Raw genomic sequence first — 16,544 nt, forward strand, 5'->3', positions numbered from 1 at the left:
CACTCCACTTTTTTGTACGGGCATCTGTCTACGGGGGGCGGGGGAAGCTGCTGGTACATAATGTCTAGGTATAGACTAGCCAATGTTTGACAGATCCGAACGAGCAGGGCACCTTATTCCTTTGAAGCACATCAAAAAATAGAGTTAAATAATATTAAATTACTTTAGATTAAGTGAAATTATGTTCAATCAAGTTTTATTGCTTATTGCGAGATAAAATCACGTTTCTCCTTTGCTGTGAGTGACAGGAGATTATTGCCGCCTAACTACCGCAGAAAAAAAATCAGCAAGTTGAACTGAAATTCTGCGTTGATTTGGCTGTCAACTTGTGTTCGAGCCTGACAGCGCCAGCTCGAAGAAAATTTGGTTTGGTTTTGGCAGCACTGCGCTTGCTGTGATGACAACTGCCACGAAGGTGGCAACCCAGCCTGCGTCGTTGCCAACAGCGGAAAGATGCGCGCAACGACGTGTGCTCGGCAGCAAGCGAGACAGAGCTGGCAACAGCGCGTCGACGACGACGCCGTAAAGAGAGGAAGGGATCGCGCGAAACGACGTGCGCGGCAACAACGCGCCGTTGACGACGGCCTGAGCGAGAGAGTGAAAGGGAGAACGAACGACGCACGACGACAATCGTAAGAGAAGATTTTGGCGCGCAACGAAGGAGGAGAGAACGAGAAATGTGCGCGAAACGAGCAAGTTTGTCGCAAGCAGCCGAACCGGTCGGACGTAAAGTCACCTCGTCGCGATCGTCGGAAGAAACAGCTAGAATTCTTTAGATTAGTTATTAGCAGTAAATAGATTAGTTTAGAGAAACTTCTAGTGTTTTGTTGCTTGTGATAATTCCGACCCTCCCAAGCTGGTTCCCAAGTCCGCCTGAAGTGAAGTAAAAATACAGTCCGCTCCGAACATGGTCCAAACGACCCGGATAAATTGAACTAGAAGTGGCGGGATTTGCGGGGAAAGTGAAGGAGAAAAGGCGGAGGGTCGATTCTATCGTGGCAAGTGGGCACAAGGCCCACAACGTGGAAAAAGTCGCCGCGAAGAAGAGTGAAAACGGACGCCATCTTGGCTAAAGCGTGGTGACTGGAAAAAAGTGCTCAGAGTGAAAAAGGCGACGCCATTTTGGAATCGACCAGAATGCGTCCGAAGAGCAAGTGTAAAAAGTGCTAAGCGACGCCATCTTGGATGCGTCCAGAACCTTCTGAAGCCGGAAAAAGGTTCCGGAAAGAAGGTTCAAGTTCCGGCCAAGAGGACACAAAGTTCCCCCAAGTACCGTGATTTCAGACTTGGCTGATTTCCGTGCTTGGTTCGGACACTGGGTCCGATCGTTGGTGTCCCTCTTGTGCCGGAAACTGCCATAAAGTGCCTGCAATAATTCCCGGGAGCGGCGCTGAGCAAGGACGCGTCGACTCCAGAGAAGAAGAAGCGGAAGTTGCAGGCAGAGACCTTCTGCGAACTTGGTCCGGAAGTGAAGACGCTTGCAGTGAGAAGACTTCCGCGAAAGTGGTTCCGGAAAACGCGAAGAACGTTCTGGAAAGTGGTTCCGGATGTTCGACGCAAAGTGAAGTGAAAGCGAACGGTTCCAGCAGCCGTTCCGAGCTCAGTGCTCCGCCACTGTAGCATCGGTGGCCAAAGCGCTTCGCCCGAGGAAGTCACCGGAGAGGCTGGTGAACTCGGAGAAGGCGGCCACACTGAAGAAGAAGACCGGCGGCAAGTCCGGTCACTAAGTACACTGAATGATCCCTGCGGAGCGAGCAGTGTAAAGGAGCTGGCGGAGATGGAGCGTTTCAACGACGTCGTCCACCAGCGTGAGCTGGCTCAAGGTAAGCTCACCACTATTCTTGATAGCTTGGAAGATGCCACGACGCTCACATGGGCAGCGTTGAAGACGTGTCAGAAGGAGGTAGAAGCCGCGTACGATGCGTACCACACGGCGTACGGGCAGATCCTTGGCATGGTTCCGTCAACATCACGGGACGAGCAAGATGCCCTCTACGACGCCTTCGACGACCTGCACACAGAGGTCCTGACGGTCATCGAAGAGAAGCTGCTAGAAGTAGGCCAGCCCACACGACGAAGAATCGCGTACACGCCTGGTGTACCACAATGGGTGGACGAGACAACGAACCCAACAACAGCTAAGATCGTCGGATGCACCAACGTGATGGCCATCGACGAAACCCCGAAGAGTTCCTGGAAGCAGCTGGAAGAGCTGCTGGACAGTGATCAACCGGAGTTTACCATCCAGCGTGTGACATGTGCGGACTTGGCCAGCACAAGAGCTGGGAATGTCCGCAATTCTTGGAGAAGACAGTCCCCGAGCGGCTGTTCAAGACAAAAGAGAAGCGCCTCTGCTTCAACTGCCTCCGGACGGGACATACCTCGGCGCAGTGTGTGTCCACCGGAGCGTGCGCGACGTGCAAGAAGCGGCACCACACCCTGCTGCACGCCGAGTGCCGGAGAAACCCCAAGCAACCGACAACACAAACGAAGGTGGAACAACCTGGTGCTCCACAACAAGCCAAAGCGAGTCAAGGGACGCCAGAGGCCAGCTCCTCTGGACATCTAGCGCCGGACGCGCTGTCAGCCGTCGCGGACTTTCGAGACGAACCCTGCAGCCCAAACCCCTGCCATGGTTTATTGATCCCAAGTAAGTTCGATACACACTTGACGAAAAACACTCTGGACGGACACAACGCGAACGAGATGGCTGGCGTCGAGCAGATGCAGCCACGTTCCGACACATCGATGATTCCTGCTGGAGTTCTACTCGCCGTCAGAGTCAACTTGGTGGCTCTGCGCGAGACGAGCTTCAGCCAGGTCTTGGAAGGCACGATTGGAAGTGGCGCAGCACACAAAGAAGCGGTCCTGATTCAAGGCACGGAGTTTGAGGATCGACCCAAGTTGGAGCAGCACACCGAAGCCTGCGCACGAGAAGTTGGAATCTACAAGGAAGCAAGTGAGGTGAGTGATCCAACGAATTTGAAGCAAGTTTACCTGCCGTTCCTCGTGATGCTGAGAACATTCGAAGAAGACGCTGGCTTTTCAAGCCGAGCGATTCCTGACCAAGGACACAAGGTTCAAGGTCCCACGACGCAGCGCTCTGCTGCACTCAGCGTACTTGAGAAGACTATAAACGCATGTGGAGGAGTAACGGTGCGTACAAGGGCGGCCTCGGCGCCGCACAAGGCTGCTGCAGTTGCCACACAGCCGAGCTATGAGTGCTCGAAACATTCAGTAGCTGCAGCACCGGCAAGGAAGAAGAGTGGCACTGGAGGACTCGGTCCACACGAGCGGTCGGTAAACGCCGACCCACTGAAGCGAGCATCACCTGAAGGCACTGGAGATGGTCCAAGTGGAAGCAGAACAAGATGCCGGTTTCCTACAATCGGCAAGCATCAACAAGCACTGGAGCACACCCCACGGGTCGGCCAGGCCTTTTGGCAGCCCCTGCGACTGTCAACTGCGCTGACCGGCACACCCTGTAAGAATGCAACGAAGTTAAGCCCGGTTTTGGAGAACAGGGCGAAAAGGGTTCGCATCGACTTGCGATTCCCAAGAGCGCCCGACGAAGAAGTAGAAGAACACTCACCTGGTCAACTTACGGCCAAACCTGGGAGGCGAAAGAGTGACCTCTGGATCGCCTGGAGAACAACGGCAGTTCTTCGCGGGTGGAGGATGTTCGAGCCTGACAGCGCCAGCTCGAAGAAAATTTGGTTTGGTTTTGGCAGCACTGCGCTTGCTGTGATGACAACTGCCACGAAGGTGGCAACCCAGCCTGCGTCGTTGCCAACAGCGGAAAGACGCGCGCAACGACGTGTGCTCGGCAGCAAGCGAGACAGAGCTGGCAACAGCGCGTCGACGACGACGCCGTAAAGAGGGGAAGGGATCGCGCGAAACGACGTGCGCGGCAACAACGCGCCGTTGACGACGGCCTGAGCGAGAGAGTGGAAGGGAGAACGAACGACGCACGACGACAATCGTAAGAGAAGATTTTGGCGCGCAACGAAGGAGGAGAGAACGAGAAATGTGCGCGAAACGAGCAAGTCTATCGCAAGCAGCCGAACCGGTCGGACGTAAAGTCACCTCGTCGCGATCGTCGGAAGAGACGCTAGTTTTTATCACCTAGTTTAACTTAGTTCAGTAAATAGAAGTAGTGAAGAGAAAATCTAGTGTTTGTTTGCTTGTGATACTTCCGACCCTCCCAAGCTGGTTCCCCAAGTCCGCCTGAAGTGAAGTAAAAATACAGTCCGCTCCGTTCAACTTGGTTTGTTTTGAATATTTTCCAAAAAGTCAGCTGAAAACTCAAGGCAACCTTTGACAACAGCCAAAAATTTGTTCTGCGGTTGTCATGCGGCTGTCATGCGACCATTATCTTGCGGTCGTATCACCGCGCGTGAACTCTAATTATTGACGCCCGCAATAATATTAAATAAAATAAAATAAAATAAAGATAAATCAAATTTTATTAAGTAAAATGAAGTTGTATTTAAATTTAATAAGTTAATTTGAATAACATTTGGTTGAATTTGGAAAAAAGTAGGATTCAGTTAAATTAAATTAAATTGATTAAATTTGGTTAAAATTAGCAAAATTTAGATAAATTTAATTAAATTTATTTAAATTAGGCAAAATTTAATAAAAATCAGATAAATTTAGTTGAAATTTGTTCCTTTTTGTTTAATTTAATAGAATTTGGCCAAAGATACCTAATTTAAAAAGATAAAACCGCAGAGCTATCTGGTGGGCTGACATCTAAGTTTTCGAGCTTTTCAATGCCCGTATACACGCACCCAATGAAACAAAATATGCGCGCACGCACAAAGTCAAACATGGTAGTGATGTTGTTTTTCGTTCATCTCTTTCGCACTGTATTGACAAAATTTTGACAGAGCGAGGAAAAAATTCAGCGAAATGGCGAGCAAGTTTTGGAATTTCATGATTATTAATTAAGTTCAGATCAAATTGAACACCTGGAGTCTCGCCGTTGCTCTTTGCGAGGCAAGGCCTGTTTCGATCGTGTTTGACCTGCGTCGTTGTTTCGCGCGGGAGAAAAAGAAGAAAAAAGTGATTTTGAAAGAAGTTGGCCAGTCTCGCCGTTGCTCTTTGCGAGGCAAGGCCTGCTTCGATCGTGTTTGCGTCGTTGTTTCGCGCGGGAAAAGAGGAAGAAAAAGTGTTTTTGAAGAAGCTGGTCAGCCGCGCCGTTGCTCTTTGCAAGGCAAGGCCTGCTTCGATCGTGTTTGGCCTGCGTCGTTGTTTCGAGCGGGAGAAAAAGAAGAAAAAAGTGATTTTGAAAGAAGTTGGCCAGTCTCGCCGTTGCTGTTTGCGAGGCAAGGCCTGCTTCGATCGTGTTCGGCCTACGTCGTTGTTTCGCGCGGGAGAAAAAGAAGAAAAAGGTGATTTTGAAAGAAGTTGGCCAGTCTCGCCGTTGCTCTTTGCGAGGCAAGGCCTGCTTCGATCGTGTTTGGCCTGCGTCGATGTTTCGCGCGGGAAAAGAGGAAGAAAAAGTGTTTTTGAAGAAGCTGGCCAGCCGCGCCGTTGCTCTTCGCAAGGCAAGGCCTGCTTCGATCGTGTTTGACCTGCGTCGTTGTTTCGAGCGGGAGAAAAAGAAGAAAAAAGTGATTTTGAAAGAAGTTGGCCAGTCTCGCCGTTGCTCTTTGCGAGGCAAGGCCTGCTTCGATCGTGTTTGTCCTGCGTCGTTGTTTCGCGCGGGAAAAGAGGAAGAAAAAGTGTTTTTGAAGAAGCTGGCCAGCCGCGCCGTTGCTCTTTGCAAGGCAAGGCCTGCTTCGATCGTGTTTGGCCTGTGTCGTTGTTTCGAGCGGGAGAAAAAGAAGAAAAAAGTGATTTTGAAAGAAGTTGGCCAGTCTCGTCGTTGCTTTTTGCGAGGCAAGGCCTGCTTCGATCGTGTTCGGCCTACGTCGTTGTATCGGGCTGGAGAAAAAGAAGAAAAAAGTGATTTTGAAAGAAGTTGGCCAGTCTCGCCGTTGCTCTTTGCGAGGCAAGGCCTGCTTCGATCGTGTTTGGCCTGCGTCGATGTTTCGCGCGGGAAAAGAGGAAGAAAAAGTGTATTTGAAGAAGCTGGCCAGCCGCGCCGTTGCTCTTTGCAAGGCAAGGCCTGCTTCGATCGTGTTCGGCCTGCGTCGTTGTTTCGAGCGGGAGAAAAAGACGAAAAAAGTGATTTTGAAAGAAGTTGGCCAGTCTCGCCGTTGCTTTTTGCGAGGCAAGGCCTGCTTCGATCGTGTTCGGCCTACGTCGTTGTTTCGCGCGGGAAAATAGGAAGAAAAAGTGTTTTTACCCAAATGCCACTTATTTATCACTATATACGCGCTGATCCCTGTTTTGCCTGATGGGATTGGAAGTTTAAAGATAGTTCGAGGATCCGTCAGGTTCTTGTTCTATGTTTAGGCGGGGCCAGACAATGACCTCGGAATTGGGCCGCTAGGATCTCTGCCTTTCTGAAATGGGTCATTGGAAGCAGCGCGAGGGCTGTCACCACCTAATACCCGGGACTGAGATAAGCTGTATCAGCATAACCCAAGTCTGATACAAATTATACTTTCCCATAATTTCGCTGCCGGCCAGCGGGTATTGGATTGGACCACACACACACACAGTTCAGATCAAATTAAACACCTGGTGGGTTTGGGCCCAGTGGAAAAATCAATTCAATCATAGATACCTAATGCAATGCAGTTTTCATGGCAAACCAAACCATGACAAACCCGGATCCAGCCAAAGACGAAGGAAAATGCTCTGCTGGTAAATTTTTCCGGATAGAGAACTGTCACAGGCTCCCAGGGACAAAAGCACAGTTAGTGCCTTTTTTCCGGTCTACGAAGGAAACGCTACACGAGGCCGTGGTAGAGTTAGAGAACCAAGGGGCCCTCAAGACAAGTTAATTGATAGGTTTACAAGCAAAACTATTTTCAGGTGATCCGGTTGGACACAGGCCAGACGGGTGTTACGGCAATATTTGTATTTCTTTGAATCCCTAAACATTTTTTTTAAATAATTTTTTGATTGTGTGCATGTGTTTTAACTACTTGTTTTTTTTTTTTAATTTAAATTAACGAATTTCTCTATTCATTGCTAAATTGCTTCTATCATCATTTCAACTTGAATTACAGCACACAAGTGACGATCTTTTAATCAATATTTTGGGCTGTCTCAAAGCATTAAAGCAAATATAAAACATTCAAAACAAAAAGCGCTACGCACAGCAAACACATCCGTCTTGTGCGGTGGCGCGAAAAGCAGTGACAGCAGCAACAAGCTTTTTCGTTTCTCTCGTTTCTTCTCTTCGCTGCGCTGAAACTTTTTTTTCTCGCTCTCCCACGATCACTTTAAAGCTTATTGTTTGAATATTTCCCCGTTCGCATCGAAGTGGCGCTAGTGTTTTGATGACTGAAATTTGACGGAGTTGACGGCATGTGATTTGGCCCAATATGGTTCAATTAAGTTGTGTTAAGTTAAATTTAGTAGAATTAAGTAAAATATAGTAAAATTATGAAAAATTGAGTTGGAATTAAGTTTTAAGTTACATAAGTTTTACACAGTAAAAAAATGTTATATTAATTAAAAATCAAGTTTAATTAAGTAAAAATAAGTTTAGTTTAATTAAACTGAATATAGTTAAAAAGAAATAAATTAAGTCAAGTGTGATTATATCTAGAAATTTTTGTAAAATTTAATTAAACTTAGATACATTTTTTCAAATTTAGTTACATTAGGTAGAATTTAGTTCAATTGTTGTTAAAAGTTGTTTGGTAAAATTAAGTTGAATTAAGTAAATTTTAGTTGAATTAGGTAAAATTAAGTTAAATTAAGTTGAATAAAGTTATATCAAGTTAAGTTAAGTTAAATTATATTAAATGAAGTTAAATTAAGTTTAATTAAGTTAAATTAAGTAAAAATAAGTTATACTAAGTAAAATTAGGTTAAATTAAGTTAAATTAGGTTATATAAAGTTGAATTATGTTAAATTAAGTATTTTGTATTTGTATTTTTGTATTTTTAATAAATTTGTCAATGGAATATATACTCAATATAACTCAATAGAATATTAGGATGGTCAATTAGAACAAAGTTAAAAAAGCCTGGAATCTATTGAAACATTCAAAAAATTTGCTGGACTACCAAAAAACGTACCAAGAATAGCGGAAAAGCATGCTACACCATCAAAAACTCTTGATGAAAAAAACCAGCTTTGCAGGCAGCAACGGTTTTTTTAAAAGAGATTTCAAAATTACTAGTTAAAACAATCGAAAAATTAACTGGATGTACCGAGAAACGTGGCAAAGATCAAAAAAGAAACTAGCTAAATCAGCCAAAAGGCTGGGTGAATAAAGCGAGCTTTACAGGCAGCAACGGAGGCTTTTGAAAAAAAAAACTTGTAGAAATAGCAGAAAAAGTAGCTACTCTAACCAAAACACCTATCAAGAATAGTGGCAAAGTTAGCTAAACCAGCTAAAAAGATTTGTTAAAATATCTGGATTCGCAGCCATCAATGGAAAATTTTGAAAATTATTCCTAAAAAACCAGTTGAAATAGCTTAAAAACTCGCTGGGCTAACCATAAAGCTTACTAGAATACCTTAAAATCCAGCTAAAATAGCTAACAGACTTTCTGAAAACATACAGCTTTTGAGACTGACAGCATTTTTCCAGCTTACAAATTAGTAAAATTTGCTAATATTTTAGCTATATTTACTATTTTTTGGACCTGGTTCCAGCTGTCAGATCCAGGATTTTTTTTAGGATTTCTAACTAAAAAAAAATGGTGGTTGAAAAAACAACCAATATTTATAGGATTTTTAACCAAATTTTAGTAAGATTCACGATAAACCTTCTTTCCGTGATCACATCGGCGCAAACTCAAGCATCAAGGCATCAGATCTCCAACATCTACATTTCACGCAAAAAAAATTGGCTCTTCCTCACTCGGACAGCTGAGTCGATAACGTGGTAGTAAACAAACCAAAAATAGATCAGAAGAGGGGGAGGAGGAAATAGAGAGAGCCGAGAGAGCCACATTTTGTTTTGACTTCTCTCAATTTTTTTTGACGTTTTGTGCAGGGTTGGATCAACAACAGTAGAGGCTAGCTGGAAATCAGAAATATAAAGTCCAAAACCGACCGCAAATCAGCTGTAAAAGCGCTTTTAGTGCAGATGTCTAAACTTGTTAGCAATAATCCGCAGCTGGTAAAGCGCTTGTAGTGCTGAACACTGATTTGTTTTAGTGCTGTTTGGTTACTTGGGTACCGTAATCTGGGGTGAATCGGGACTACAGTCTGAATAGGGACAGCAGTTTTTAGAGCACTTAAAGCTTTTAAATTTGGAAATGGATGTACACATTTTATTGGCCTCTGTTCTAACCGAAACCAACCAGAAAAATCAAAATATTGTGCTCCAACATGGTTAAAACTGCTGTCCCAATTCGCCCCATGTGTCCCGATTGACCCCAGTTTACGGTAGTTTTAGATTGGAACAAGACGAACAAATCGCTTCAAAAAGGTTGCAAAAATGTTATACCGTGTTTAAGAAATCGACGAAAGCGTAACGCCTGCGCACTATGAGAGGTTTGACTGTATTTAGAATCACACATGTATTATGTTTTTTGTAACGAATGCCTTAAATTTTTTTATTTTATTTTTTCTAGAGAATTGATATTCCTCACAATGAAAAATTTCCTGCGTATGGTTTATATGGATACTCCGAAGGTAAACTGACTGATAGAGCGAGAAACATGGACTTTACGGGTGCTCCAGTACTTTTTATACCGGGTAATGGAGGATCCTACAAGCAGGCGCGTTCGCTCGCCTCTGTGGCATTGAGAAAAGGAATCGACAATGGGTGGCGAAACCATTTGGATTTTTTTACAGGTAAATAGTCATTTGACGTGCATTATAAGTGTTTTTAAGGAGAAGGTAAAACTCACCCAAAAAGGAGGAATCGCATGAATGAGCTTTCATCTCTAAGCATGGCCCTGCGAGTTTTGAGAGTGTACCCGAGCAGGAGTAAATAACACAGGAATACCAAATTTTGGTATCACTTAGGCAAATAACAGAGGCCGAAATGTGCCCTTGGTTGCCCAGTAATAGATGGTAAAATACCATAAAATCATACCAACATCTTGCATGTGGAAGACCACAACAATACCACATGTTACACCAAGGGTACAATAATATCACAAAATAAAACCATTTCAATACCAAGTTCAGCTATTCTGGATTTTGGAACATTGCTTGAATACCAAAACTTGGTATTGCCATGGTTTTATTTTTTGGTATTCCCACCCACTTGGAACATCAGATTTTGTTATTCTTGTGGTCTTCCATACACATGATTCTGATATGATTTCATGGTATTTTACCATCTATTATACTGGGCAACCAAGGGCGGTGGCTGTAATTCGCAAAAGTAATGCCAAAATTTGGTATTTTCATGCTATTTTTGCAGCAGTTGCAATTAGTGAAAAAACGAAAAGATATCACAATGCTCCATATGCAACAGCCAAATCTACTCACCTGATGATTCCATGTTGTTCTCAGTGATATTCTTCGCCACATCGATTAATTTACGGCTGAGGACAAAAGCAAAGGCCAGCAGAGCCAACCAAGACCCCTACACAATCCCACTTCCCTTCCCACGCCTTGTCTTTTAACATCAATCTCTTCCCTACTTACCCCGAGGGCCTCGTGGCGCGGTGGTTAGCGGCTTCGGCTGCCGATCCCTATGTTGCTATGGGACGCGGGTTCGATTCCCGCCTTATCGTTCTGGCCTTCTATCGGATGGTTAAGTAAAACGTCGGTCCATTTGCGTAAAAGAGGTTTTGAGTGACTCACCACACATAACCTTCGAACGCCTAGAAATGAGCAGAAACTTGCAACAGAGACCACAAAAGACCCGGGGGTCGTTAAAGTGGATTGCTTTGCTTTTTTTTTACTTACCCCGAGTAGGCCGCGGGTAATCAGCTCCCCTCCCACTAACAATTACAAATAAGATCCTCTGTAATTACTCTTAGCTCTAAGTCAAATGTAATTACAAAAGCCGACTTGGTCCTAACCAGGTCCCAGTACCGAAAAGGACCTAATAAAAGGTGCAGGTGGTTATGTTCTACATGACCAATATGACAAAGAACTTTGTACAAAACTCTAAAAATCATGCTATTTTTATTAATATTTTTTTAATTCTTTGCCTATTTATTTAATCTTGAATAATTAATTCTAATTAAATCTATTCAATCAATGGCACCGGTAGAACCTTCCCTCAGGGCCATGGCCACTCCGGGTGTGGCCAATCCTGTCAAAATGGCCATTTTCATCACCAGTATCAAAAACCATGAATTTTGATACCCATATTGCCCCAAGTCGTATGGTTCGATAAATGTCCCCCCGGTAGAACCTTTCCTCAGGGCCATGGCCACTCCGAGTGTGGCCAATCCTATCAAAATGGCCATTTTCATCACCAGTATCAAAAACCATGAATTTTGATACCCATATTGCCCCATGTCGTACACTGAAGATAAAAATTACGCCCAAAATGTGTCATAGCTACACATTGGATGTGTCAACCGCGTTGTTTTGAAATCGATGTGTCGATTTTACACATCGGTCTGGTTTTTGCCCCCAAAATCCATCCAATGTGTAAACTTTTTTGCGACTGCTGCACAAAGTTGCCGCCAGGTGCTCGCAGGTCGCTAGCTGTCAAACTGTTAGAGTTTTTTCGCATCGTGGTTTTTTGAGCGTGGTTCTCTTTTCAGGTTCGTCCGGGATTATTATCGTTCGTTCTTTTTGGCCAGCGGAATCAACTTGGTTCCTGGACGAAGATTTACTTTTCGGAACGGACTTCCGGAAAACCTCAGTATTCAAAGGGTAAGATTTGATTACAACTTTCTGGGTCTGTTTTGATCCTTTTATTTTTTAGGTTAGCACTTTTCCATCTTGAAATCAACCCGATACTGCCAACGTTTGGTCGTAGCTCCGGCATGCCGCTCGAGGGCGCGGTCCTGCCACCGACCCTACCGGAACGATCCCCGCAGAGAGTGGTTAAAGCTGGCAACGACCATGTGCGTTCCGCCATCGACCAGCTGCTGTTCCAGCGGTTGGACAAGATCGAGTCGAATGTACATCCGGCCGCCCGCGAGCGAAAGGTGAGTCCACTTAGGACCATTGAGATAGTTTTTGAAAGATGTGCCTTTCGTCCACATGAACGAAGTGGAGTGGACGCATCTTCCGCATTTCGACGACCGGAAAGCAACCGTCCCGGTCGCCGCAGGACGTCACCTCATCGACGCAGCACTTCTGCACAGTCGCATCCCGTCGAGAACGGATTTCCGACGTACGTATCGCCCGAGCAAGCACAATCTTAGCAGCAACAATATCGAGCCAGTACCGACAACATGTTCCAGCGATAACAGCAGCAGCTTGGCGGTTACATAAGGTGAACGTTAAACCGAACATTTCGGAGTTGATTAACCCGGCGAACATGCTCGGAACCGCAATGATCAACCCGAGCCGTTCTTCGACTCGCTCACGATGGTGTACCAAGTGACCAGGAAGCGCGGTCGGATCAATGAGGTTGGGGGAAGGTAAGTTGGATGTGGTGTGGTCGCTTGAACCGTCTTAACATTCTCTCTCATTACAGCGCACTGCGAGATCTTCTCCGTTGACACGGATCACCGGTTGGTGGTGCCCTGGCAGGACATTCGCTACCTGCCGCAGGCGCTCTGCGTCGAGCCGGCCTTCTACGTTGATGCACGTGCAACCGTTCAAGCAGCACGGCTACCGGTGGACGGACGAAGTCAAGCAGTACTTTAACTGGACGGCCAGCGTGTAGTACGTTTTAAGCGTTTGTCGAGGACCGACTGCTGGAGGAGAGCTCCTACGAGATTGTCATGAAGCGGCACGACATTTGCGTCAACGGGTCGATGGTGAAGGAGGGATTCGCCGTGTCGAGTGGGTCCGAATCGGCGGTCGTCGAGCGGATCAAGGAGGTCATTCCGTAGGAAGATGATGAGGGGCGGTTGTGGTTGTGAGGGTGGGACGGTCGAGCAAAACTCGGTTGAGGAAGCAGGAATCGAACGCTGCGCAGTCATAGTGCGACTTCGGAAGGCCAGCAGCGGACCAAGTTACGGCTGGCGGTGTCGATTTTACGGTTGGTCGATCCGGGTGAGTTGACGTGACGTTGCAGCACGCGACGGGGATCGAGCGAATGCAGAAGGAAATCCAGAACGTGGTGGAGGACAAGGAGCTGGGTGACAAGACGGACTGGAAGAAAAGCAAGAACTGTTTGGTGTTTCCGACAATGGTTTCGAAGCGTCCGGACAAGAATGGGCACATTGCATGCGAGTACTACCGGGCGCAGGTCATTGACGATCTCGACGACAGCACGTTCACCGTGTTCCTGATCGACTTAACGTTGAGGCAGAACCATCCGGCTGCTATTCGGAGATTCCTGGCGTGCGTTGGTCCCATTGAAAATTAACAGACGTGGAGTTCGTCGGCCTTAGACACGTTCAAGGTAACGTGCGACAAGTTCAAGCGCTTCTCCATCTCGCTGCACGGACCCAGCGTTCAAGGCGCCCTCCCCGTCATTCTGTAGGGCCTGACCGCGTAAAATGTCAAGGCGTCGTCTCCGGCTTGGTCAGTACGGCTAAGTCCACCTCAAGGAGAAGTTTAAGCCCCTGGCGGAGACGGCCTCCATCGCAGAAGAACTCCAGCATTACCATGAATCCTTTGCCAAGAAGGATTGACGTGGACGTGGACATGAAGGATGAAAAACCTGATCCTCAGCAGTAGGAAGACGACAGCCTGACGCACTTGTGCGGAACCTACCAGGACGACATTACGGACGAGCACACGCCAATCGACCGATGGCTCCCAGCCAAACCCATCGAAAAGACCATCTTCGTAGGCAAACCCGGCTACGTGGACAACAAGGCCTCATCTACCTGGAGCAGGAACCGGTGGTGAACGCCCTGCGTAAGGTAATCAACGCGAAGTTCGCCGACAGCAGCGCAACCTACAAGTTCTACTCGGACAACGAACCGTGCATAGCCAAGTTCCACCAGGACAACAAGTTCTACCGCGCGATCGTCCGCAAAGCCATCAGCTGTCGCCGCTACAAGGTCCAGTTCATCGACTATGGCAACATCGAAGAGGTGGATATTGCAGATCTGCGCAAGAACGTCAACTGCGGGCGCGTCCCCATCCAGATGAACAGCTACCGCCTCACGAACGTCGCCCCAAATAAGGCAACACCTGGCCGACGGAAGTCCTCGACACGCTGCATTCACTAATCGTTGACAACCAGTGCCTAATCCGCGTTGACATGGACGCGGACGCGGCCGGCGTTGTTTTCCTAGAGTGCAGGAACGCGATTTGCGTGAGCACCGAACCATCCCGTCCAGTCGAATGAGGTGTTTGATTCAATCTGCGATGATGAGTAGACCGACGCGATCAAAACGACAGACGACGCCAACGACAAGGAATACCCGGTAGCTTCGGAGAACTAATCCGATGCGGGACAATTCGGGAGCAAGGCAGGTATGAGTTGGTTTAGTTCTTATGAATGTTTTTCAATATTTTCTGTTACTTTCAGACTGGGGACACTACAAGCAGTTTTTAAGTGCCGTTGGCGAGACCAGAACTAAGACAGAAATGCTAGAGCTCACATACGGAACGTCGCAAGGTACTTGCTTGTGGCGCTCTCGTTCCATATTAGGATCTTAAACCACCGAGCATGCCAGCGCAACTCAACCTCTTTTGCTGAGCTTGCTCCGGTCAGCGTCCACGGCAGGACCAAGCTGACAACGTATTTCAACCTGATGACGTACACGTTGATGGTAAGTTGATCTGCAAAAATATTCCAAAAAAAAAACAATGAGATAAAACTTGAATGTTCAACTTAGGACTACACCTCCGCGTCTTCTGGGAGCTATCAACCCGCAGCCCTTAGAATCGTCCGTTCCGACGCGACCACAACAAGCAGTCGCTGCTGGAACCTGGTACCTGGCCATGATCGACTGCCCTGAACACGCGCTCCTCGGGGGCAACCTTCAGGAAGTTAATTACTTAGTTGCCCGAAACCAAACCAGGTTTTCGACTTTCTGGACCCAACAGTACCGACTATGACAACCGGAGCCATGCTGCCGTGGGCTGCGGATGTGCTGCCAGCACAGTAGATTCCTTCCGCGTCAAATGGCCGTCCCCACCAGAATCTGCACTGTGCCTTTCATCAAATTATCCGGCGACGAACCAGATGGCTCAACTTCAAAAGCGTATAGGAGGCGTGCGTCTCCTGATTAGTTAAAATTTCTAGCACTAATGTTTTTTTTTTCAAAATAAACGTTTTAAAATTTAATCTTTTTTAAAATGAAAACTCAAGAAAACAACTTTTGTCTATTCAACAACAGGTGGCAGCACAATATTCCCGCTATTCAAGAGCTTTCCATTTTTGCCACCAGGGGGCTACTGCCGAATCAAAATTTACACATTGGATGCGTTTCTGCACAGAATCCAGCCAATGTGTTCCGGGCTGTTAACACGGCGCGATGGTTCAAGCGTGGTCTTGTGCGAAAATGTTTGGATTCTACACTTTTTGGTGTAATTCTTATCTTCAGTGTATGGTTCAATAAATGTCACCCGGTAGAACCTTCCCTCAGGGCCATGGCCACTCCGGGTGTGGCCAATCCTATCAAAATGGCCATTTTCATCACCAGTATCAAAAACCATGAATTTTGATACCCATATTGCCCCAAGTCGAACGGTTCAATAAATGTCCCCCGGTAGAACCTTCCCTCAGGGCCATGGCCACTCCGAGTGTGGCCAATCCTATCAAAATTGCCATTTTCATCACCAAAACCATGAATTTTGATACCCATATTGCCCCAAGTCGTATGGTTCAACAAATGTCCCCCCGGTAGAACCTTCCCTCAGGGCCATGGCCACTCCGGGTGTGGCCAATCCTATCAAAATGGCCATTTTCATCACCAGTATCAAAAACCATGAATTTTGATACCCATATTGCCCCAAGTCGTATAGTTCAATAAATGTCCCCCCGGTAGAACCTTCCCTCAGGGCCATGGCCACTCCGAGTGTGGCCAATCCTATCAAAATGGCCATTTTCATCACCAGTATCAAAAACCATGAATTTTGATACCCATATTGCCCAAGTCGAATGGTTTAATAAATGTCACCCCGGTAGAACCTTCCCTCAGGGCCATGGCCACTCCGGGTGTAGCCAATCCTATCAAAATGGCCATTTTCATCACCAGTATCAAAAACCATGAATTTTGATACCCATATTGCCCCAAGTCGAATGGTTTAATAAATGTCACCCGGTAGAACCTTCCCTCAGGGCCATGGCCACTCCGGGTGTAGCCAATCCTATCAAAATAGCCATTTTCATCACCAGTATCAAAAACCATGAATTTTGATACCCATATTGCCCCAAGTCGAATGGTTCAATAAATGTCCCCCGGTAGAACCTTCCCTCAGGGCCATGGCTACTCCGAGTGTGGCCAATCCTATCAAAATGGCCATT

The 16,544-nt window shown here is 46.6% G+C and overlaps 1 protein-coding gene across 2 annotated transcripts; it reads left to right on the forward strand.

Moving 5' to 3' along the window:
- The first annotated feature begins 11,776 nt into the window (after positions 1 to 11,776).
- Positions 11,777 to 15,621, forward strand: LOC6054003. 2 transcript variants are annotated; one of them, XR_005277760.1, is made up of 3 exons: positions 11,777 to 12,588; positions 12,645 to 14,844; positions 14,911 to 15,621. XR_005277760.1 is itself a non-coding variant. In XM_038257661.1 (2 exons), the coding sequence occupies exon 2, from the start codon at positions 13,873 to 13,875 to the stop codon at positions 14,296 to 14,298; it is 426 nt and encodes a 141-aa protein (XP_038113589.1). In that variant the 5' UTR covers positions 11,777 to 12,588; positions 12,645 to 13,872; the 3' UTR covers positions 14,299 to 14,858. The 2 variants fall into 2 exon arrangements, 1 of the variants encoding a protein (XP_038113589.1); XM_038257661.1 differs by lacking the exon at positions 14,911 to 15,621 and having other exon boundaries at positions 12,645 to 14,858.
- The last annotated feature ends 923 nt before the right edge of the window (positions 15,622 to 16,544 follow it).

The sequence above is a fragment of the Culex quinquefasciatus genome, chromosome 1 (genome assembly GCF_015732765.1).
Source record: "Culex quinquefasciatus strain JHB chromosome 1, VPISU_Cqui_1.0_pri_paternal, whole genome shotgun sequence".
Taxonomy (NCBI): Eukaryota; Metazoa; Arthropoda; class Insecta; order Diptera; family Culicidae; genus Culex; species Culex quinquefasciatus.